General features: G+C 38.2%; 1 protein-coding gene across 1 annotated transcript; it reads right to left on the minus strand.

The window, feature by feature from the left end:
- Positions 1–539: 539 nt before the first annotated feature.
- Positions 540–20,923, minus strand: DNAJB14 (DnaJ heat shock protein family (Hsp40) member B14). The gene is made up of 7 exons (XM_003205760.4): positions 20,625–20,923; positions 11,479–11,624; positions 8,020–8,205; positions 7,550–7,644; positions 6,862–6,971; positions 5,513–5,685; positions 540–3,141 (listed from the first exon to the last, which is right to left on the minus strand). The coding sequence occupies exons 1-7, from the start codon at positions 20,906–20,908 to the stop codon at positions 3,017–3,019; spliced, it is 1,119 nt and encodes a 372-aa protein (XP_003205808.1). The 5' UTR covers positions 20,909–20,923; the 3' UTR covers positions 540–3,016.
- Between the last annotated feature and the right edge of the window lie 4,968 nt (positions 20,924–25,891).

Raw genomic sequence — 25,891 nt, forward strand, 5'->3', positions numbered from 1 at the left:
CGAGAACAGATCCCGCTGCTGGATCTCAGCAGGTGCAAATCACCTCCCCTTTGCGTTATGGCACATCAGTTATGGCACAGGCAAACATTTCTGCTTTTTGTGGGACTTCCCTGCTGGCCCTTTTATAGGAGAAATCAACTCACGCTGTCTTAAATCCGGGATGAAACACGGGTCAGAAGTGAATAAGAAAGGAAGGAGTTAACCCTAAGCAGCTGGAGAAGTTGAGGGATTTTTAGTCAGGCTGCTCAAAACCACAGTTTTATTTTCTCCTTTTCTTTCCAATCTCTTCTATAATTTAATGAGAACGTTACCTTCTGAGAAAAGGTCAGCTGAAAGATTCCGGGACTCCACACTCTTCAATTAGCATCTCACTCTTAGGAAAATGTGCTCTGAACTTTCCAGCACATTTCATTTAACAAAACCAGGGAAGATAATGACATTTCTGAAGAGAAGAACCTTCAGGCTTCAGAGAAAAAAAGGAACAATCACAAGGAGAGATACACCCACTGGAAATATTAAAAGAATGTTTGCAGACCACATTTAGAGCAGATTCATCTTTATGCTACTGAAAGTAATAGCACCATTCCGCATATTTCAAAGTGTGCAAGTTTTCAACCTGTTAAATCTGCTAAAGTACAAACATACGAAGTTTCCTTTTCTTCTTTCAAATGGCAATTACAAACAGGTTATCTGATGAAATGTAGCGAGCGACTCAGGTCTCACTTCTAAACCAGTGGGACGCTGACACTGCCATGGGACACAGGCGCTGCATTATCCCAGTATGCTGAGATACCAACAGCAATCTAACCAATGTAACGTGCAGCTCAGCCGCCATGCATTTCCCTGCTGCAGGGCAGACATAATCTATCAGAATATTATAAGCGGTTCTGCTAGGAACATCTATCAACTCTGACTTACTTCACTGTTCTAATATTTAACAAATGCACTACGCATCCCTTTTCCTCTGTGAACTAAAAGATCGCCTGCGTGCTCAGACTTTTCTTAATCAGAAGGTATAAGTACTTATTAAAGTCTTTGCAACTATTTTCTTTGTTAAGATGACACAGGAGTACCAGCGTGTACTTTGATAGGGTTGGTTGTTTTTTCATTAGTACAATTACAATACATTCTGAGCAGTTGCACAATCAGGCAATTTGTTTTCTCCATACATTTTTACTGCAAACTTCAAAGATTTTGGTGTCCTTCTATTTCTTCTTCTTCTTTTCACGTCATCCTGGTAAGGACATCCAGTACAGCATTTATTTCTGCGTTGCACCTCAAGCTTTGATGCCTTCCTTGAATGATGGTTTAGCTGCTTAGTTACATGTCTGCAGCTCACGTTCTGTCTGTTCCACCCAACTAATCCAACAGACGGCATTTCCAGTGGGACAGTTTAGAAAAGGTACACATGCAAACTGATTTTTGGATCACGAAGAGCAATGGCATGTAGTGTATTTCTGAAGTCGAATACTGCTCTCAACTGACAAGCCTTGATATGAAGGAGTTCCAGTGTGGTCAGGCAAGTATTTCAGCTTTCAATTCAGGAGGTGAATTTGGCTTCACATAAACCAAGCACGTTGTTCAAAGATGGCAGTTGTCTTAAGCAAAAAATAATGTCCTTACAACGAGCCATCTAGCATTCTCAAACACAGGAAAACATTTTCTTGCATAGCACTGTTAAAATGTAAAACCAAAAACACACCAACATTTTCAACTCACTTTCAACAGGCTTTAAGTACATTGTACATAACTGCTTCAAAAGACCTCTTTGGTTTGCTTTATGAGGTCTGGCTACACATAGCTTCCATGCAGCAGGCAGTGAGTTAGGTGACGCTGGACGTAGGAGCCGGACAGTATGTTTGCTCATTTCTAGGAAATCAATCCAGCGACATTCAGCTCCAAAGAAATGCATACCTACCTCCTTCTCTACTTTCAGGCCTGAACAAGTGATATGGCTCTGACCACAGGAGCGTACCACAAGCCAGCAAGCATTTAAATGCCTGGCCAAAGAGTTGAAAGACACAAAGCTTGTCCTTAGCAGTGTTTCTCTGCTTCACTTGTGGTGCACACTGACAAATCACTATTAGGATCTAGCTTGAAATAAAAACATTGTAAGAAAATGGAAGTTTCTCAGGAAAAAAAAAAAAGGTTGCTTTTTTTTTTCCCCTTCATGTTTTCTTCTGTCTTTCCAGTGAAAATTAAGGAAGCTATATGCATGTTAGCCATATGTATGGATTTACTAGTACTGGAATACCAAATGATAGAGCTGCTGTGAACTGCTGCAAGTACTAAAAGCAATGCTTACAATGGTTGGTACAGAATTTGCAAATCATAGAATATTTACTTGGAAAAGAGGTTAGTGTAGTTCTTAGTTTTCTCAGCATTGCTTAGAAACACTAAAAAACTACAACAACTGACTGCTACTCTACACCAGATCAATGCACCCCAACAGATAATTAGGAATATATGCCATTATATTTAAAAATACCAAGTTCCTCTAAGCTGGCAGGCCTAGAAGATTTCACATAGAGATAAAATATTAAAAATTCTCGTTTCAACTCCACACACTTGACATCTGAATAGGAGTGATGTAATCATACTATTTATTCCATTAGTGAGACAAAATGTTGTATGGAACTAAATTTCTGAGATTTTAAATAGAAAGTCATTTAACTCGTATATACACAAAATGTTCTTTCCACAGATTTTTACATGGCAAATATGTTAGAGGAGAACCACTATGACTAAGTTTCTACAAGTATAGCATCCTTTCTAAGCTATTCTCTCTGCTGAAAGAATTCACAGAAGCTTCGAAGTAAAATCTAGACAATTAAAGTTACCTATATTTCACAGTAGGTAAAGAAGCCATTACATGATATTTCAGCTTAAGGTTTCTGGAAACAGCTACACAGTAGAGTTTTACATCCACCCCTCTTTTCCAGCATTCATGGTGAAACTAAATCTCTTCTTAATTTACAAGAGAGATAATGGCATACGAAAGATGTATAACTGTAGGTCATCCTCCTCGATAGAGGCTGGTCAAACGTTCTAGTTCTTTGCAGTTTTCCATGGACATGGAGTCTGCTTTCTTTCGGAGACGATCATCTCGATAAACTTTTGATGCATGAAGTAACTCCGTTTCTTTATGAAAAAAAAAGAGAAAACATTTTTCAGGTTTAAAACTGAATGCTTTGCATTCCTTCTCAGAGCAGTCCAGAACAACTCAGGTTTAATCCTCATCCTTTTCTCTTTCTCTCTCTATTCTAACTACCCAAAGAAACCATCTAAACAGCAGCACTACAGGTTTTCCTTCACTTTGTCTTCACAAACATTTCATCTTTTGTAGCAGTCACAATAGTAACAACCTTCCAGCACCCTCATATTTCATACAGCAGTACCTGATTACAGAACAAAAAACGACTTCTTGCATCATTTTGCATGTTACTGAAAGCTCTAGCATCTTGTCTGTGCTTCACAATTCATTCTGAATGTTAAGCCTATTACTTCAATAGATGCTGCTTCAGATTGCCAGCGTTCATAAGTATTATTAAGAGCTCTCTGTATTATACTAATGTTCAACAGCTTGACACTGCTGAGCATTTTAATTCATTCCGGAGCATCAATCAACGCTGGAAAGAAGATTCTAACTGTCAAAAAAATTCAAAACATGGTAAGTATTCTAAATCTGTAAAAATGTGTCAGTTGTTTCTATAAATAGAGAAAATCTATTGGGGTCACTTTCTTATACATCAGTTTGGGTAATTATCACAATCTGATAAATTGCAAATAGCAAACAATGTGACAGTCACCACTTTCAGGCAACTGTTGTTCTTTACACTAGAGTCAGATGCTTCTCCAGCCATTAAATCTCCCATTATGTATTTACATATGGAAAGTTAGGGCTCTTTGCATTGACAAGGACTCTGCTCATACTCAAAGTAAGCAACTCAAGACCAAATGATGAAAAATGGGAAAGGTATTTTTCCCTCCTCAGTGGATATGGCATATCAGCCATATCTTTTCAAAGATATCTGGACAGAAAATATAGGAGACATAAGACAGGAAACACAAATACCATATACCAGTAAAATCTCTGTATAATAACTAGGTCACTAAACGTAAACTTTTCTTCTTTGTCCACACAATGCTGAAAAAATACACAAAGAATACGTTCTCTTCCTTTTATTGTGCTGGTTTATGTCTTGTGTTTCATTTTTTTGTTAGTAAGCACCTCTCATTTTTGAAAAACCTTTCGTTACATATGACTATCAATCATTCATTTAGCAACCACCCGTAGATGAAAAATGAGGCATTCATTTTTTGAAGAGTGAGAATATTCAAACATTTCAAGATGATCAAAAGACGACCTAGTCCAAAATATCTTATGCATAAGCAGCAGGTACTCATGAGTAAGAGCATAATGCCTGTGGGAAGCAGTGGGTCTGCTGTGCATGGCCAAAGTTCATATTTCTATCTATACAGGTCAATTGTAATGAATGCATGCAGCCCTGTCCAGGCATGTAACTAGCTGTAAGTGTCTGTCTTTTACAGCTGGCAGAAGCTAAGGTGGTGCTGCCTGAGCTGACAGGCTTGGCATTTCTGGTTGCAAAAATTCAAGCTATGCAGTAACACACAACTTCACTCAGAGAATGAGTGAAATTTGCAGTCGGTCAGTGACCGACAGTTCATGAATCATTTTTTCCCAGAAAGGTAATACTGAAATAATGCATAATAGTTCAAACCATTTGGTCACAGGTGACAGAATAACAGGTTAAAATTGCTGATAATTTGGAGATGGTGGATGCTATTCAGTATTCTTATGCTTTAATATCAAATTCCAGGCTGCCTCTCCTGCAAGAAAATAGCTCCTCACATAATATTAAACTAGAATGGCACCACAGCTGATAAGCTAAAAGACTGTTTTCAAGGATGATATAGCTAAGGACCCATGCAGCACTGGCAAAAGATTAAGCACTGATTTTTAGGTTACAGTGTTTTACACGCTGGGTGTCCTTGGTTGCTTGGAAGAGTAAGTGTTCATTTGTACCACTGTCCAAGGCAGATTATCTTCTACCTCTCTGGAATTATCTATGTGAGCTTTCATTTTATTTATCTTAAAGCAGCCCCAGGGATGTACACAATACTAAAGATACTGGCATGATAAAATAATGTGAAAGAATTCTAAGCTCTCATCCTTAACTTAAAACAATTTATTTCTCATTATCATTTCACTGCTGTTGTTAGTTTTCTAAGAAATCATCACAGATAACAGGTTAAAATATTTGATGACTTGCAGATGGTTGTTTGATCACTGAATAAACGACAGCAAAATTAGGTGACACTAGCAGGGACACCTCAAGAAGTACGAAACAGTAGGGAATCTTTCCTTTGTTTTCTTGTCCAGATATATGAATAATACAAGTACTCCATTCTTGCCCGAGACAATCTCTTTTTTTTTTTTTTTTTTTTTAAAACTATGTAATGCATTATTTCATTAAATTACCAGACTTACTTTGCTGCCTCTCCTTCCAGCAGTTATTACGAATGTTGGACACATAATCCTCTTCCACACTCTTTTCCACTTTCTGTAATGATGCTCCTTTATATTCATTTCGAAAGTCCTTGTTGACATAATAAACAACACCCAGATTTTCTGTCTGCATTTTAATAGTCTGCCTTGTACTTCTGCCAAGAAAGGAGGTAGGGAGAGGCTAGATATTTGATTTTTTTATACCACAAATTCACTTTTAAATCATATTGCTATTACAGAAGAACATCAGCACATCGCTGAATTTGCCATTTCAAGATAAATACTGAAATGAATGGCTGTATAATCTTCCAGAGAAGAAAACTGCTACCTTTACCCAAACACTAAAATTTTGGTGTTTTCATCCTTGATCTTGAACAAAATAATTTAGTAAGATTTCATACCCCTTTAGCCACATGTAAGCTTTGATAACAGAAAATTTGATTCCAACTCAAAAGAAAAAGAAGCCAACAAAACACAAGTGACAACCCAATATAGGTATCTCCATTCCAATGTGTCTTCTGCAATCCATGACAAATCCATTTTCCTGCTTGCATTCTGAGAATTAAAAATCAAGGACTGCCCATAAACATTTTGGCAGATAAGTGTTAACATGCATCATAATAGCTTAGATGCAGAAGAGAGAACATCATATTCTGGAAATAAAGAACTAGGAAAAATAAAAAGGAGAAAAGAAGCCATTTATTGTGGGGATGAGAACTCTAGAAGAAACTGAGGACCAATAAAACAGTTGTGTGTGGACTGAATCTGCTAGCTAACTGCATGCTTGATATCTTCACAAGTTACTTTCTTTAAGATAAAAACACACATATCCTTCTGTACAAACCAGTTAAATTCTACTATCAGAATCCTTGGAGAAAAAACAGAGATATACTATTTTATCATCATCTGGAACAGACAGTTTCTCTAGCCCTTATCTAGTTCAAAACTTGAACAAGAATGGGAAAGTTTCTTCAAGCACTTTGCTTGCTATAAGCCTAGATGACCCCTAAAAGAATAATGAGCCTTAGCAGTTTTCAGGATTTGATTAAATACACAGGAAATGCAAACACCTTTGCCTCATACTAAAAGATGTGCTGAACTCAGGCACTGCTGACCTCTTTTCTCTGCTACATTTGCACAGCATGTTCTTAGCACTAACCTTAAAAGTTTTGTTTTGCTTCACTTCAGCTTCATCTACGCTTTCCCTCTGTTCCCTCGCTGTAGGAAACAGAGCACCAACTGATGGAAGACTCCCTAAAATGCTTCTAACTGGGAAAGCGTGGTTAAATGTCCTTCCCTGTTTAAAATGAAGGTAATTGAACATTACTTACGATCTTGGGTATAAGGCATAAGGAGGGTTAGATACCATCAGCTGGCTCAACAAGGAGACAAGGATCAGCACTATAACAGGCATCAACTGAATGAACATAGAGAAACCTCCCTGAGGAAAAAAAACCACAACAGATTCAGATATCTCATAAACCAGTATCAAGTAAACAGGTATGTTTGATAAAATTTAATTCTAAGCATGACTTTCTTTTTTCAGTATCAAAGGCATTAACTAAAAAGCTGCAAAAAGTTAAGAGCTATCTTAATTTCCAGTGCATACAGAATTCATTGATTAGCATGTAGCCACAAGCAAGTACTAAATTAATATCTGAATTCAGTCACAAGTACTTGATGTTTTGGTCTCATTGATACAGTTCTATAATAACTATACAAGTCTCTATATAATTCATAAGCACCATTCTTACTTCAGCCCAAATCAACTTTTAAATGCAAGCAAGGATTAGCCCGATAATGGTACACAACAGATTTACAAAAATATGCTACTATCTTCTCAAAGCTGTGTCTATTTACCACATCAGCTGACTGCCACTTGCCAACACTTTCAAATATGTAACTGGCACGTATAAATTTTCCTCTATAGTACAGAGCTGCTACACAACCACATTACTGAACGTGACTACAAGCAAATATCGCAACACACGATTTAGAGTCAATGGTGCTTAAACATACATCACCCCTCTCTTCCTCCCTCTCATGTCCACTCTGACGGTGCTGATTAGGATGACTGTAGCCAGCACGACCATTAGAAAATGAGTGCACACTACCTGTGGAAAGAAATATCCATATTTGAAATGTAAAAGAAACTATTTGAGAGGTCAATATAGGAGCAACAACATAGTTTAATGTCACTGCATGATGATACATAAAATAAACCAGCTTTAAGACATCTTACAATTCCGAAGTAGTTTAAGTATTCTAAGCTGTAAAATAAGTGATTTACTATTTCACTACAGAAATTCTAAAGAACTCAACTCACATTCTGGGAATTTATCAATACTTTGGGGAAAAACAAACCGATGCGGATAAGAGTTGGAGATGGGAGGGGGTATGGAGTAATTTTATTGTTTTGGAGTCTAAAACTCCAGTGCCACTGAGCAATACCACTAAATCTCCGTTATTATGCTGATGAACAGAAATACCTGTTGGAAATGCCCCTCCAAAAAACATGTTGAACAAATCTTCTGGAGTAATATCAGCTTCACAGCCTCTGTGAAAGTTGAATCTACCATTGCTAGGGTGATTGCATGTTTGCTCTTCATTGCCCGTAAGGTCGTACTGCTTTCGTTTTTCTGGATTACTCAGCACAGCATATGCATTTCCTATTTCTGAAGCAAGGAAGAAATACAATTTCAAAGTCAAGAACAGGCAGAGCTTGATGTCCTTTACTGTGTGTTACTTATCATCTACAGTACAACAGGAGTCAGAGACATCTCTTGCTTTTAGTAGCATAGCTTCTACTGGGTTTCCCACCAACACTATTCAAAAGACTTTTTATGCTGTTGAACTATGCAGAAGGTTTTGTTCCTTTTTCTAGAGGAATACCCATTTCCACAGAAATTTTCTCTCTCACTGCAACTGAGAAAAAAAAATCAAGCATCATAAGGAAACTTTTGAAATCAGGTAACTGCAAAGTTCCATTTGCTGTAGCAACTTCAAAGCATCACGGACTTAACAGGTTTCTCTGGTTTCATTTGGTAAGTGGCAACTTCTTTGAATATGTCAGCTTTACATTCACACACTACTGAAGATATTTTATGGAGTACATTAATAACAGAAAGTTTTGCATGATGGAACGTGAAGAGTACAATGTGATTGCATTACAAGAACCTGTACGTTCCTGGGGTTGTTGATACAGCCTTAACGGTTTGAGAGTCTGGCCAGAATGTTTGTCTCCAATCGTGCTACATTATCACAAACAACCAACCTCAATTTTGATAGCAGAAAGGGACACTGAGTCAGGTGGCTACAGGAAGAATCAGTGTGAAAAGACCACAAGGTCTGTTGGCCTTCCAAGCTTTCACCCCAGCTGCATAAAGCTCTTGTAGATTTAAGGAAATCTTCTGTTAACGCTCAATGAATAATCTTCAATTGGATGTATGTTCACTAAGACCTTTCTACTTTCCTCCAGATCTCTCCAAAAAAAGGCTTACTTTGCACCCCATCAACACAAGGCAGAGGGATAACGTTTTCTGCTTGAAAAGCTTTCAGTCATTAGAAGTCTGTGAAAGCTGCAGCATTATCACCTCAACACAGGCAAGTAAAACTATGGCTTTGAATAACTAATGCTTTCAACATTATTCAATCTAAAAAAAAACATTAATGAGTCCTAGCCTTGTGCCTTTTAAGATGCCCTTAGAAATGATCATTAATAATTCTGTAAAATAGAGAAAATCCAAAGAAATGAAATCTGAGAGCATGTAAAATATACTAATAACACCAAATATTGCTGCAAGATTAATGTGTTAATGAGTAAAGGATATAATTGGCAATAAAAAAACAAGATTTTTTCAACAGTTAAAAATTTCTGAAATGTTAATCGGGTGAGAAATAAAGTGAAGAGACTATACTGTCACAGTACAGTCAACACACTTTTCTATTTGCTTTTGATTATTTCATGCTAATTCCAAACAGATTAGCATATAGGTGTCTTTAAATGAAGGACTTAAAGACAAAAGAGATTCAACAAGATTAAAAGTGATTATTCCCACACAAACTTCTTAATCTAAAATAAGACCTCAAAGAAGATTCTGTAATACAACAGAAGTACTGGACAGCATCACACAAAGTACTTACTTAGGCCTTAACACTAAACTCAATTCTATTTTGTAATGTGATCTTTCCTTAAAATAATAACATTTGAAGAAAAAATACATTATGAAACCTCTTCTTAGGCTGGATGTTAGAAACTCATCTGGCACCTTTAAAGGCAAACTAAATGACACATTTACGCAGCCATCAATAAGATGACAGTAATATCAATGTAAGAAAAGTGCTAGCATTTATTAATTTTTAATCAGCAAAATGTTCTGTTCAGGCACTCATCCAGTTAAGAACCAAAAAGTGAAACCGCATCCAAGAAAACAAATGTGACCAGAGTACTGATGTTAAATAAAAGCTAAAACAGTAAGATACCAACTTCTTAGATTTCAATTATTTAAAATGCTACTAACAAGGGAGAACTATTTAATTTCTAATGCTGGAGACAATTTTATAAGAATATAAGAATAACATATCTTTTAAATGAAAGTAATCACACAGCATATTAAAATCATCATTACTGAGAAACTTCCCTAATATACCTGGAACTGTACACATGCTATTATAATTACCCCTTATGTCTGTATCAGAAGTTTTGTTTGTTTGTTTTCTTTCCTGTTTTTTTTTTTTTACCCTCATACCCCCCTCTTCCCAATGTAGGAGTTTTACCATTGAGTTTTTCAAATGTCTGTCTATAAACTTCACAAAGGAAAAATACACTTAAGTACCACTATCAGATTGTCTCTTTATGCAAGACCTTTTCCTATAGATATTTTTCTTCATCTGTATCTGACTTGAAGCCTGTTTTCTTCAAAAGGCTTTTCTTGCACAATTCTCCTTGCACAGGGCAGAGCTTGGCAGCCTTACGGTCTGCCTATCAGACTGTAAATCTCAACCAAAGAAACAGTTAAGGGGAGCTACTCGTGGGCATGTCTGAATAAGTGTTTCTGTGTGGAAAATGAAAGAAAGCTACTCCCAAGGAATTTTACATACAAGGAATTCTAAGGAAAAGAAGGTAACTTAGAATGGCACACAATTCAGTAAAAACTGCCTTTTGCAAGCGAACGTTATCTTGGTCTTTTCTTTGTGCTCAAATACCAATTTCATAGATTTAAGTGTATACCTAGTAAAATTATATTCATTTCAGCAATATTAAACTAAATATGCCCATGGCCTTTTGTATATTCAGTCAGGATATTTTGACAGGGTAACATCAATGCTTACACTAGAAATCAGTTTCATAACACAAAATGATTCACCACAAGCTCCGTATCCAGTTAAAGCAACACAGCAACCACTAAGTATCACTTGTCCTTTTAAGCGTACTACTATCTTTCTGAAAAATAATAATGCATTGTCATGGACTGATATTTACCCCACAAAACTACTATTCTTCACCCAAACAGCCATTCTTGATGCAAGTACTGCAGAAGCCAAAGTAATGGCAAATGCTATAATCCCCCAAATAACCTCAATAAACATACCATATGTACTGATATTGAACCAACTTAAAATGACAGTAAAAATCAACTGACTGCATTTTGTGCAAATGAATGACAGCAAAAAACGCAACTGGGTTTCACAAATCAAGTTTTAGTATCCTTTGCCTGTACCTGAAAGTTACAGTCAATCCTCTGAAACCAAACTCAACTCCATTCTGTGCATGTGCTAAGATAATAAAGGTCAAACATTTCCTTGGATAAAACGTCAGTTTAATATTAGCTACAAAACACTACACGGGCAATTTTATATAGAAGGACAGTCTACCAGTGCAGATGAATTCCTTTTAAATTGACAGAGTTCAATCATAAAACAAAGTTTAAGTAAACATGGTATTTTACTTTTAAAAGCCTCTGTTGCTCCAGGTGCATGGTTTTTATCTGGGTGAAATTTCAAAGCAAGTTTGCGATAAGCTTTCTTCAGGTCTTCTTCACCTGCATCCTTTGATACCCCAAGGACTTCGTAATAATTTTTATACTTCTTCATACTGCAAAAGAAAATGAAATAAAAGAGAGTAACCAAAAAGATGCAAAAGGAGTATGTTAGAACACTCATAACGGAGGCAATACATTGCACTGATGCAGTACAGTCAAATTCTCACTTTCAATATAGAATACACAAAAAATTCCCCCAAGTAACAAAGATGAATGCCATTTTTCACAATAAGCTCAACCCTGCAACAAATAACAATAAAGTATTGTACTCAAAATTTCTTACTGCATACATTTAATTTATTGCACTTGTACTGTGCAGCTACAAAAGTTGTAAGAAAAGGCTTCTGTCTGCAATTACTGTAGAAGTTCTTTATCTTCAATTACATGAATATTGCTGTTAATAATGCATAAAATGAAGATTCTAAGTTTATTTTGCATAATTAGCAGGTAGGAAGGCCTGTTTTTCAGTCTCAACAGTAAATGCACGAGACAAACAAAACCAAACAACATCTCCTCTTCTCCAAACAAATGCCAAGTGATAGCATCATTCAATCAGTCACTTTTGAGGGAAATAAGGCATGTGAGAACACCTAGGAAGGCACCTAAATCTTAGCAAGCTGCTTTTAAATTAAAGCAACAACAAAAAAGCAAGACCAGTTCCTGATTTAGATTTAATTCATCTTAAACATTCAATGAAGCATTTTTTTAAACTCTTAAAAACCTACCATTGGTATGCTTTACAATACCCAGAAAAGAGCAACAGCAGTTACTGGGGTAGAGAGAGCTTTAACAGTATGTAGGTAGGAAGAACTGACCAAAGAATAAATACATCTTAAAATCAATCTTGTTAAGTTTTGATTTAAAGAAAAAAAAAAAGGTAATACAATAATCTGGAGAAAAGTTCAGAAACTCAGGAAAAAAAGGCTGTACCACAGTACTGCACTACAGAAACGAGGCACATGCTAACATTTGGGGAAGAACAAAAGGAAAAAGCTGGTCTGAGCAAGAAATTACTTTCAGAACTACTTAAAAAGCTGGCATGAGCCTCTTTACGTGGCTGTAAGTGTGTCCACATTCTTTTAAATGCATACATTTCTACATAAATACGAGTTTAGTGTTACAAAGACTATACATATAGAAGCCAAGTGGAAAAAAAGGGGGTAAGCAAGCATTTGGCAACTTCATGAAAGAATGGGGACTCTGTAATTAAGGAAATGCATCAGAAGTACAACCACACCATCGTGTGTGGTCCTTTAAAGTTGGGATTGAGCAAATCAAGCTTCATTTGAGGGATCCCTTTTTCAGCATTCAAACAACATGAGCTTTTACAGCAATCTCCACGTAATGCTCACTAGAGCTCTGAAGAAAACACATGCAGGCATCTGCCAATATGAACATCCTGTGAAATAAATACAGCTCATTATATTCAAGTAACATTTAATAAGCTCCTTTTAGGATGCTGATAATGCTAATTAAAAATAACACAGCGAATCCATCATCAAGAAGGAGTGGAAAGGAAAGCAAATATATTAAATTACACTCTGAGCACTGGAAACCTTTGTTTGTTAATTTGTACAGTAAGCAAAAACTTTGGTACTATCCACAGATCCATTCATCTTTAGCTTCAAGAGCTGGGTTACTTATGAAACTTACCAAGAACAAAGAGCTTTATTTAGAAGTCAAATTAGGCTTTTATTTCATGAAATTGCTGCATCAGCATCTGATCTAAATTCTTCTCTTCAGTAATTCAGAATCTGAACTATCAATAGCTCCTTTCCCCCAAAGCATATGGTCATTTCTCATGGAAGCAAGAAACATGGAAAAAAAGCCACGGAAGTTTACTTCTGAGCAGACTTGATATTCACTTCTTTCACAGCTGTCTGAGATGGAGCCAGGAGAAAAAACAGGAGGAAAAAAACTTGAACAACCCAAGAAATGTCAACCAGTTCTTCTAATCCTCAAAAACTTCCTCCCCTTCATGGGCCGTGGAAGTCCCACAGTGAACAACCCTCACGAGGACAGCTGGAACAGTTACTATTGACCAGAAGATGTACAGGTCAGGATCTGCCCACGTTCTTCGAGACAGTGTGTCAAACCAGAGCTATGGCTTCAGGAGAAAGTGCAGGCAGGAACCTGCTTCGGGGTCACACAGCACTCGCCCTCAGAAGAGAATATAACCACAGTCCATGCAAAAGCTAGCCTGAACCTGGCCCATGAATGAGCTGTTATTTAACAATAAACAAACGTTTGTCAAGAAAAAAAACATTTGCAAATACACAAACATCTCCATTCCAACATTCCCAATTCTGTATGAAGCTAGGATTTAATATTTCAAGCACTTCTTCTATCTGCTCGCCTTCCTAACTTAAACAACCAGACTAACCTAACCTAAACAACCAGATGCCTTTGTGAATTTGTGCTGACTTATGACTTTTACTGTCCCTTGCATGTTCCCATCAGGATAGTCATGTTTACAGCAACAGTGCCTGCAGCACTACCCTCCTTCCTACTGCAAAGCAGAGTTTTGCATGATACCTTCGACACTTCAAGGCAAAAATACCTGGACCCCAAGTAGCTGGTACTTAGTCATTGCCTAGTCTTACCAACACAGTTTCTTACAGGGAGAGAGTTAGCAACAGCCATCAGCACTTCTCTTGCTGAGCAGAACTCAGGGCAATCATTACAGGCTAACGGCTCAGTTCTTACCCAGGCTTCTCCAGCACGGCTGGAGCATTCAGCCCAGCCCACTGAGGCCTGGCTTCATCTCCTTTCATTTTAAAGAGACGGAGACCAGAGGTGTGGCAAAGACTCTCCAAGACTTCATTCCTCTTCCCACACAGTGCCATCATCCCCATGACAAACTTCTCTTCAGCTGTTTGGAGCCGGTGGAAACCATGCCCAACTTCTGAGCCTTGATCTTTACTGGACATCCCCCACCACTATCTCTAAGCTAACTGATACTATAGACTGAGGTATGATTCTCCATTCTGCCAGAATCTCCCTGCAATTCTTCCCCCTCCCACTTGTATCCTACTCCCAGCCACACATCACAGGCCAGTAGAGGCTGGGAAAACTTAAAGGAAAATCATCACTGATGTCACTTGTGTTTTTTACCTGCATCTAAAACCTCTCTCCTGCAGCACTCTCAGCATGAACAACTTGCTTTCCAAAGGTACATTTCAAACTACTGTTTCTATTTGGTCTCACTATTCTTAAGGCATTGTAGTCCTCAGTGCTTATTTTCTCGTGTATGTAAACCCCACACACAGATGTTTCTTTTCAAAACTGCAATTTACACATCACTTGCTCAGGAACTGCCCCCTTTTGTATTGAACTGTTGTTGTCGTTTATTTCTGAACTATTTTGAGGTTGCTGCTTTGTGTTAATTTGTTTTATTTTAGGGAATTGTGTTTCTTGTGATTTTGCTTTCTGGTTGGATTACTTCTGTTCCAAATCACTCTCAGATTACCTACACTGTTTAGCTGATTTCTGTCCTTGCTGAATTCCTACCACCCTTTGGGGGGGTAACATTCTCTTGATGAATGGATTTTCTGGCTGTTTTAGGAGAGCACGTGCTTGATGTTCCTGAAAAAATACCTGACTTTTTCAAAGTGGACTTCTCAGAACACACCACAGCAAGTAATGGCCTACTTTCATGCATAGTCTTCCAGTTGACAGAGGTATCTCAGCACAACTGGTAAACCTCCACTGTTCCATTTTGACAAGCCACCTGTGGCCAGCCCACTTCCAAGTGCTGGAACAGCCATCTCTGTCTGCACCTGCACTCCTTTCCAAGCTCTGAACGCAGAGAAAATCCCAAAATGTCTGCTTTCCCCTACAGAAATTCCGGGTCTACCAGCACTGGTTCTCCTTTTATGGGCATCGCCTACAAAATGATGTGATCCAATTGCTCTGCTTCTTGTTTCGCTTTTCAAATCTACAATTCAGATTAGGTCAGAATCAGCAGCTTTTATCAAACCTCCTTACACTTCCATATCAAATATCTGCAGCAATCAGTAATTCCAAAATTTTGTCTACCAGAATTACTATATATTTCTAAGGGCCTTTTGAAACCTCTGTGCACATGCATAGAGATAGCTCAAATGACAAATATTTTTACTACAACCTCCAAAAACTCCTGATTGGAGCCAGCTATTTATCCTGATGGTAATCTAAACTGAGCAGCAGTGAGCAGCAGTGTGAATACCAGCAGTGAGGAAAGGTGCAAAAGGAAACTAACTGACTGACTTCTGATCCCACCAGTGAGCTGAAAAATACAGTAAAACACAAACCAACTTCTGCATAGGCTCAAATTTCCAGTGATACCAGCAAGCCTGATGCAAATGGCATCCTGCAGCTGAACTGGAAATGTGCCAATCATAGTTGGGATGGCAGAAATGTAGTCTGAAAATGATGCTTCTAGACTGCAAAGAGAGGGGTCATCACAGTGTTGACGAGGAATTCAAGCTGGGTATCAAATACTCCTACTATGCCCCAGCAGTTTAAGATCTCCATTTTACGCACAGATTCAACAATACATGAGGGTAATAGTCTTGGCACTTTCTTCTTGGGGGTACCCAACCACAGTTTCTCTTGTGTTTATTACATGAAATATCCAGCTCTGTGTTTACATCAGCATACTTTTCACTACATTTAAAATTCTTAACTGTAAAAGGCGTAGCTTAACTATTAAAAGTGTAGATTGAGGCATTCTGTATCTTCTGTGCTTCCCATGACAGACCTTGTGACACTGATTTCTATCTCGACTTTCTTAACCATTCAGCTGGATACGTCATTAATTCCAAGTAGTTCCAGCAGCCCATCTAAAGGTGTCCTGATTCCTTTGCTTTGTGGTGGTGTGTTTTTTGTTACTGTTTTTGTTTCAAGAACAGCTGATTGAACCTATTATTTCATTTTAATTACCTTCTTGACTTCATGTTAAAAAGGTGACGATATATTTATTTGTGCTGTATTTGCAGAAGTCTGCAGAAGGTCTGCAGTTTTTTCTTGTCAGTCACACAGCCTGCATTCCTCACAGTTTGATCCATGAAATGCATGGAGGGATTTTTTTGTTTTGTTTACGCAAGGAATTCCTATCAAGCTGCTAATTATTCTTGACCATTACTGGATGAAATTTAACCCTGCCTTGCAAGGTTCCTACAGAACCCATCCCTATCTTAATTTGTTTTGATTCTAGCTCAAAGATCCAAATACAAGCGTCTCATTCTTGCGCTCTTCCAAGGGGCAGGCACCAGCAACGCAGGAAAAGTAATATTCCCACACAGCTTTCACAAGATAACAGTTCAACTATAACATATTACTAGTAATGGCAGTTACTTTACATCCATAAAAAAGGAAGCATACGCTATATATATTCATTTTCTAAAAAGCAGCACTGGACATCATATGATCTCTGAGATCATTTAAAGGGATGTGTATAAAGTACGCAACCTATCTACAGCTCCAAAACTTTTTTTTTCCCCTCAAACCATGCAGATAACAGATAACACAAATTTGAAAGCTTAAAAATACATGGTAAAGATTAAAAAAAAAATCAATTGCCTGCTGTTTATTATTTTTTATTTTTAATTTCATGCTAGTCCACAAAGCCTTTCCAAAGTCTCTGCATAGTTGGTATGAGAAGGCAGATACTATAAATACAAACTCCTTGACAACTGTAATCCTGATCAGCACTTCTGCAGTTAACCAGAAGAAAAAAGTTTACATTTTCTTTCTTACACAGAGGTTTCATTTCTTTATCTCTGCAAAAAATGCCATCAACCTATATTGAATACTTAAGGAAGTACTTTAAGTAAGAGACTACAGAAGCCAAAAGCAAGTTTTCTGGTTTTTATCATGCGTGTGATTCTCATGCACTTAAGCCGACATTGCTCAGACAGGATTTGTTTAGAGACTTCTAGAGCACTTGCCCTAAAAAGTTACTGCTGCTCCTAACATATTTCTGCGTATCTCTGATCTGCAGGTCACCTAAAGTGTTTAGGCTACTTGATCCAGCTTTTGGGGACAAAATGCATTTAAGAAAAAGATACATACATATAGATGGTATTTTCAAAGCATTTCATTAAGAGTCAAAAAAAAAAAAAAGTGCTTTTGAATACTTCAACATTTGAACTGTCAGACTGAAATAGTGAGCTCATTTCTTACAAGGCACTTATGCAACCAATAGAAAGGTATTGCATCTCACCCTTCTCCCTACCGAGTAACTTGTTTGCAAGCTCATGCAATGCCCTACAGAAGTGCTGCAGCAGCTTGCTAGTGATCAGTGTCCCCTGTGTATGTGGAAAGGAAGTAAAAACAGCACTCGGTTGCTTGCTTGTACTCATACTTATCTGCATTACTAGAGTAACCCTGAAAAGTAAGGCAGATTAATTAGTTACATCACTCCAAGTGTGTCTTCACTACACTTCTTAAATCTCCTCTGACAAGCAAACGTAAGATTGCTGGCCAACTCCAGGTACACCAATCCAAGCCAGCGAGCTCCCAGGCTGTTTCCCTGTCCTAGAGCTCGCAAGCGCTTGTAAGAACGGGTCGTATAGAACGTGTAGTTACATCTCCAGTGCTTTCCCTCAGTCTATACTCAATTACTAACGAAACCAAAAATTTCTAGAGAGAAGAACATCTGAGGTTAATGACCGTCTTTCAAATCATAAGCATACAAAACAACAGTTTGACAGAGTCAAATTAATGGAAAGACTAAGAATTAATAAACAATTTAAGACTTCTTAACTTGCTAACAGGCACAAAACCCAATTTAAATCTACCTTTCTCACACTGCAGTTCTGTAACCAATTCAAAAGTCTGAAAACTGTTCAGCTATGGTATGGCAGAAGCAAACAGTGGTGACAAGCTTGGCACTGAAGAATATCCTCCCCAAAGGGACATGTTTCATTTAATTGGAAAAGCCTGGGGTCTGTTAAAGCAAAAACATATGCAGACTGTCATGTTTCCAACTAAAAAGCCCATTCTCACTGCGGTTTAAATATGAGCTTCCCTTAGCTATCATTACTGAACACACTACATTTTTCTATCGAGTTTTAGCCCACTGATTGTACTTAATCCTGTTCTCTTTGGCAAGGAACACACATTCTTTATCTTCTTCAGCAACCAATTTACTAAGTGGCGTGTTGATGTCACTAACAGAAAACATGACAAACTCTTCAAGAGTTCCAACAAGACTAGTGACATCCTCTGCTCATTACTGCACATATACACCAGAAGTCTGTCTCTCTCCAAACGTTCATGAACTGCTATACTACAGAACAACTAGTATCTGGCTAAGGTCAAGACAATGTTTTAATAACTGATTTCGTAAGTTGTACATAAAATACAAACAATCACGGGTTGCTCTGCAAACTATTGCAATTACTTCTTTGCAAAAATCCGCATAGACTTTAAAGACACAGATTTTATATTCAAAAAATATGTTCTTGAAATAACCACTAAGAATCAACGTTGCATGAACATTACCCTCAATGTATAACTTCCAAGAATATCTCTGGTTTTGATCTTCTTAAGGTAGGTTGATTTTATCTGGTATTTTGTAAGCCCCTTCCAGGAAGCAATATCATGGAAGGAAATAGCGTGGAGGAAAGCTGGCTCTGCAGCATTGTTTTAGGCAAGACATAATGGAGAACATTTCTGGCTTCTGGTAAAATAAACAAACAAGCAAACAAAATCCAGAACTTGCAGGGAGCCTGATGTCAAAGCAGACTGTAGCTCAGAATGGCATGTCATGGATGAATGAATACTGGCAGTAATACAGCAGCCATAATTGTAGCAGCTTTCTGAAAACGTGCCTACATGTCTTAATTTACACAAAGCCTCATTTTACAGAAGGACTTCTTGCAGGATATTCCACCCCACATGTCCACATGCACATCTGCATGCACACAGATCACAGCCAATATTTCAGTGGTCAAAAATTCACACTCTTACTCAGGTTTTACTTAAATATGCATGAAGGTCAACAATATCAATGAAGCAAAGCGAAGACAGTAAATGAAAAGTTTTACTAAATAGTTGTTTGATACATGATACAGCTTGATACAACTGTAATCAAGCCAGACACTGTTCTCTTTCTGACCGAATGCACTGCTGCTTTGTCAACAAAGAAAGGCAACTTTTTCCTTACTCACTGAACATCAGAAAAAGATCCCAAGATAGTAACAACAGCAACATACATGTCACATCAAAAAATTACCACACAGATGTCCATTTTGCACAAGAGGTCATCCAGTCTACACATACTAGGAAACAGCAACCTTTGGATTTCCCTTCTTTGAACTCTCTTGAAAATATTTAGGCCGTGTTTATCTGAAAGTAGAGGTAAGTTTTGAGGTGTGCAGTTTGAGAGTGGCTAGTCCAATATTTCATTAGCAAAAACCAAAGCACACCCCAAAACAATATTTTTCTCACTTCTATGGAGAAGTGTGGAATTTTAACACAACTTAAGAGCTACTTGCCTCAAAAGGACATTTCTACTGACCTTTATTTCTTTTCTTGCATCCTCCTTTTCTGCTGTTGTCCCTTCTTAATACCGTAACGCTGTGTGAAGTCCAGACGGTTTATAAATGCACCTCAGACTACGTGCTTCAGTGCTTCTCAGAAGAAGCACTATACTTCCAGAACAAAACAGTTTTAACACTGGTCTAAGATCAGCCTGAACAGCAAGATTAGCTTTGTAGGTGAGCATGCCACGCAAAATTAAATAGCTGAGTATAAAAATAATTAATAGTAACACTGTTCCACAAGTTTTACTATAGACTTTTCATCACAACATCTATTTACCATGAAATCTACTTAATTATTTTGAGTACGTTTTATAAATCATCCACATTACTTCTTATAGCTGAGTATCATCTTGCTTTTATTGTGTCTGAACACAGTAACACTTTCTTGTAATTACAATTCCAAACAAGTAACCACTCCCAGCTAAGCTTCTATTTCCTGTTGCTTCTTCAGATGCTACATCTGAAAGCATAGGTACATAACACACAGAACGAAAAGTAGTGATATATTAAGCGAGGCCATACCTGAATACTCCTTCCATTTGGTCTTTGGTGTAGCCTTTTCCACTTTCACCTGCAGCAGATGCATTGCCCTCCCTCGTGCTACTGGGCTTACTTTGATCATTGCTACTGGCTGGTTTTCGGCAGTAAGCGTCTCCCCCAGCAGTACTTCCATTCTTCGTAATAGCTTCCAACAAAACTATAAAACAACAGTATATCATAGCATCATTATAGGCATTAGTGATTAAGTCGGGGCTCTCACATATCTTAAATGTGAGCACCTCACTGTAAGACACTAGCTGCTGCATTCTCCGTTCTTGTTGACCACCACTTTGTATCACAAACACCAGTTGGCAGTCTGCCAGTCTGCAACTCCTTTGTGTGGCAAAACTACGGAGAAAGTTTCAAAATTTGCGACTGGACTTCTCTCCATCTCTGACAAGGTAACACTGGAGAGAGTTTGTCCAGGTTCTTCAGCTCCACATGCTTTTAAAAGGGATACCAAACCCATTATTTGCAGTGAAAACATCAAAGTATCTGAGTAAACTGTTGTAAGCTGAACCTGAGAGTTGCTTCACACTGAGACCTAACCTAACAGTCTACAGAATCTGAGAATTACTCCACACAGAGACCAAACGTGCCCCCTGGTACACAGGCAAACACATCCTTGCAATCAATTTAATGATATTTATGACATAGTAAGATTTGGTGAGATTTGTCTGGTTAACGGATCAGGAAAACAAGAGTTACAAACTTCCCAACAGAACTGATAATCCATTCTCAGTGTTTCTTTAAAAAAAAAAAGAGAAAAAGATTTGGAGCATTTCACCAATGGGTTTCTATGCCTCACTAATACCAAATAAGAAGATGATACAGGAGAAATGTTTCTCCAATAGCAGAGTAGAACTCTGGTATCTCAGTGTTGTAGCAAACACTCTTTGGCCAGTAACTTACTCGGCTAACCTTAAAAAGGGTGACAGAGGAAAACAGCCTGCTCTTTAGCAGCTCATCACCCTCACAAGCCTTTGTAATGAATAGACAAGCAACATATGCTGTGCCAGGGGAAAGGCTGCATCTAATCAAAACTCAGGGAATCATTTGCACGAGTTATATGCTTCCATAGGCAGCTGCTAAGAACAGGACTATTCAACTCCTTATCTTTCCCAACAAGCAGCCTTGGGGTTGCCTCAGTATCCATAGCTAAGGTAATAAACAAAAGATGTCTTGATTAAATTCAAACATGACAAAACATGTATATGTTTATAGAAAATGGAACATAGATAACAAGACTGAGGCATCACTCTGCCTGTGGAACAACAGTAGACATTATGGGAACAGCAGTGATCCTGGATTAAAAAAAAAAATCCAGCTTTTTTATAGTACTGTTAAAGCTTTCAAATAGTGCAAAGGCAGCATCCTATTTTCCAACCCACGAAGAACAGCCTAGATCACAGGCTCAGTCCCTGAGCTGCAGAATGAACCACTTGACTCATGTCACAACCTATCCCATGCTGATCTGGGAAACATAATGAGTACCGCTACGTCTCAGAAAAGCACTGATAATGTAGTCATGATTGGAATGATAAGAAGCAGAAAGATGAAGACACATGTTTGTAAGATTGGAAAATGGCAATGCACCCTACCAGAGGTTTCTTTGAAGCAGCACGTCAGCTGCTACATTATACAGATATTTGCAACTTGAGCCATTGGTGGCCATGAACTGATGCTCTATATCCTTTTCAGGCAGCACTAAGCTGAAATTCAAGCTATTGTTTGCCCCAGGAAACCCAGATGAGACAACTATAGCCAGTTTTTGACTCCTGAATTTTGAAAGTCAGCGTGCTTTGCTAGATCTTCAAATCTTCTTCCCTTCTGTGATCCAAGAGATCTCAGAGCATCTTTAATGAACCATTAGACAGGAGCTGTCTTTTTATTTAAGTTATGTGGATATAAACCTGCATTCTGGAGACATCCACCTTACCAGTACATCTCAACCAGCACCATTCTAACGTAAGGGACTGCACAAGAAACATAATACAGGATAAAAGATTAATACATATGGAAGAGAGAGCCTTTTGGAACAAGATGGCAAACAACAGCAAACTAGGCTGCACTTCATAACCAACTAAGAGTTACTCCTTAAAACCCTCCACTGTTTGCTTCTATTTAATACCTTCCTTACTACTCACTGGCCACAGCAGCCTGAAGACAGACAAATAGCTACACAAGGCCTGAACAAGGAAGTTGGCCGATTTCAGCGTTGCTCTTGAGTTCGTGCCTGCCTCAGCAAGATGCATCCATTGATCAGATCAGACTTTTTACTGCCAAAATAAAGAACAGGCAGGCATTTAGATGCTGGATTGTACACTCAGAGGAAGTCTGCACTACAAAGAAAAGAGGCTTTTTGAAAACAGGAAAGCCATAGTTACCTTACTTCAATTTAAACTGAAGCACAGAGCCAAATATTTGAAAGTTCCTTCTGCTACCACCTGAGGTCAATAAAGTAATAACAAATCAAGATCAAAGATTTGAACAGACAGTGCCCCCAAAGTGAAGTATTTTCAGTCCTGATTTGCTCCAGATAAGCGATAATTGAAAACACTCTGTCTATACCATGCTTTCAACACTACTTCTACCTCATAAACTTTTCAGACCTCCCACCCCCATAATGGAACCACGCTGCTTAGATGACAATTTAGGACACTCACAGAAAGTATGAGATCTCTAGGAGTTAACCTAGAAATCATAGTTAAACTTCATATTTTGACTGTACATCTGAAGTTCAAATGCATTTTCTACCAAAGAGTGATGTCAACATGACCACTGCTCCTGTGAAGTCATTAGCTAAGTATTACTGAACAAACACTGACCTTACGTTTCACACTAGTAAAGCCTTAAAATAGCATTGCTGCAGTCAGCGGATTTCAGGCTTTGTTTAGCAAAACTGAACTTCATTGATGACCAAACTATAGTGCTGAATGCACTTTAAATGCAGATGTTGCCAAAACCAAACTGCATGTAGCGTCAATTTAGAGACAGTGGTTAAAACCTGCTCCATGCCCTTCTGTGATCAACTATAACATGTGAAGAAGGAAGCTCCCATCAGTGAAAAAAACCTCAGCACTACTATTCTAATTGCTTTGTATCGTGGACAGAACATCATTTTTGAAGTGGTGGGCAACTGTTCCCAAAATTATAAGAAAGGTACACCCTGTAGTGAACTTGTGACTCGAGTGACAAACTGGAAAAAAGTTCCTTCTAATACATATCCTAAAGAGAAAATGCAGGTGCACAATGACAACTGGAGCTGCTCCATATTGTCCTCTCCCCATGTAAAATCAACCCACTATGACTGTAAAGTAAGAAATTGCACTAGAATTAAGACTGCTCACAGTCTTCACTGTTTATTTCTTTTGGATACGCTCTCTGACACAATTTTTAATTATCTAATGAAGCAATGTGTTGGTTTTTTTTTCCAAGTGGACCCCTGACTTCAATTTTAAAGATGACAATGAGATAATGAAGCGTTCATTTCATTTATTCTTTGTCACCATAAAATCCCAATTTGAATTTAATGCACAACTTCCAGTTCCTGTCCAGATAACAGAATACTCTGTGTGCTTGCAGCTTACTGCACTTATAGCAGGTCTGTTTAAGAGTCTCACAAACTTAACTAAATTAAATGAGTTGGAGTTATTTTGGAAGGAAATGGAAGGAACTGAAAAGAATTACCAATCTCCACAGCTAGAAAACTGAAGACAGAGACACTGCATGTTTACAAAGTCCTCTAACTCCTAAGCACCTAATTCAAATGAGGCCTAGGGCCTGATTCCTGCAGTGGTACTAGGGCAACTGCAATTCTCAGTAGCTTCAGATGGAGTTTGAAGTGCCACTAGTTCCACAACCCAGGCCCTTGCTTTGAGCAGAATACCTGAAAAACGAAGCACAATTAGCCATCACTGATGGAAACAGAGTGAAGTGACTTATTTAACATAAAAATACAGTGAAGAATTTTGCATCAGTGCACAATTCCCCAAATTACAGTCTGCTACAGTAACCACTAGACCATCTTCTTTTCACCAGATCTGTACCTTATTTGTGACATACTTTGCTCATTTCCACAGTGAATAAAGCAAGTGTCCTACAGACAATAGCCTAATTAGCCATTTATTCCCTGCACTGAATACTTTACAGTGATAGTTACAAAGTAGGAGCCCTACTTTAAACAAAATTAAAAAAAAACGAACGAACACAAACACTGACAACAAACAACAAGAACTCAAAATTAATCACTTGGAGACACTTTATTTTACTTTCCCAAGAATAACTGTAATTCTTACTTTGGAGAAAAAAAGATGGCAAATAAAGTGTGTGAAGCAAATAAATTAGTTACCCTCTTAACCAGAAGAAGCAGAACTGAAATTTTCAGCCTTTCAACCTCCTGATCAGCACAGCTTCCAAAAAGCTAAATGTGTTTTCATGTGTCATAACCTATGACTACAGAAATGGAACGGATACAGTAAGTTCCTGCTAGCTGCATTTTTCAGCAAAGCATGATGTCAAGTGACTAGAAAAATAAATGCGCCACACACTTGACATAAGCAAAGTAGCAGTTTCTTTCAGATGATGTACCAGCAACATCCATCCTGTCTTTCAGGGAAAAAAATAACTCTCTAGTTACTTAGCTTATTGCATACATTTGAAAAGGATTCGGAAGACAAGAGAGGATGGAAAACATTCAGCGAATCTCTTCATCTGACATCAAATGAAGAATCAGGCCTCACAGTTCTGGAACACTGCTTTGCTGGAAATTGCAACTGGAAGTTTTCCAAGCTGTATGTTATTCTGTAGGAAAGCCCTCAGGTCAGTACAGAGCACTAAAGTGTTCTCTGTTCCTTTGGTGGCACAGACAACCACAGAAAGAATGAAAAGAAGGCAACAAGTCACCGCGCCCAGAGGTTCTGACAACACAAAACACAGAGACACCAGGACAGGGGAGCAGTCTGCATGGTGTGCACCGAAACCTTAGCATTGCTCCTTTTAAAGAACAGTTTCTAGATGCTAGAACAGCCAGAAAGATGGTAACTTTTTGGAATCGTGGCAAAGAAGCGTCTGAAAGGCCCGTTATATTGCGAGGGAACGAGGTATCCCGTTTTCCTGAGGAAGGCCGAACCTGTGCCTACCTCCTACTTAGCCAGAGCACGGCCAAACGGGAAACGCCAAGAAAACCCCAAGCAATGTATGGAAGGGAAGCGCCGCCGGCCTGGAGCAGCAGCCGTCACCGCGAGCCG

This window comes from Meleagris gallopavo, chromosome 4 (assembly GCF_000146605.3).
Source record: "Meleagris gallopavo isolate NT-WF06-2002-E0010 breed Aviagen turkey brand Nicholas breeding stock chromosome 4, Turkey_5.1, whole genome shotgun sequence".
In the NCBI taxonomy this organism is placed as follows: Eukaryota; Metazoa; Chordata; class Aves; order Galliformes; family Phasianidae; genus Meleagris; species Meleagris gallopavo.

Bases quoted from the DNA above. Each gene is read 5' to 3' on its own strand.
- DNAJB14 (XM_003205760.4), bottom strand. From the start codon at position 20,908: ATGCAGCAGCTAGTGTCTTACAGTGAGGTGCTCACATTTAAGATATGT. The intron at 11,625-20,624 runs GTATGGCCTCGC...TTTCTTTTGCAG, and splicing joins CAAATGGAAGGAGTATTCAG to TATGAAGAAGTATAAAAATT. The intron at 8,206-11,478 runs GTAAAATACCAT...TCCTTGCTTCAG, and splicing joins AGCAACAGAGGCTTTTAAAA to AAATAGGAAATGCATATGCT.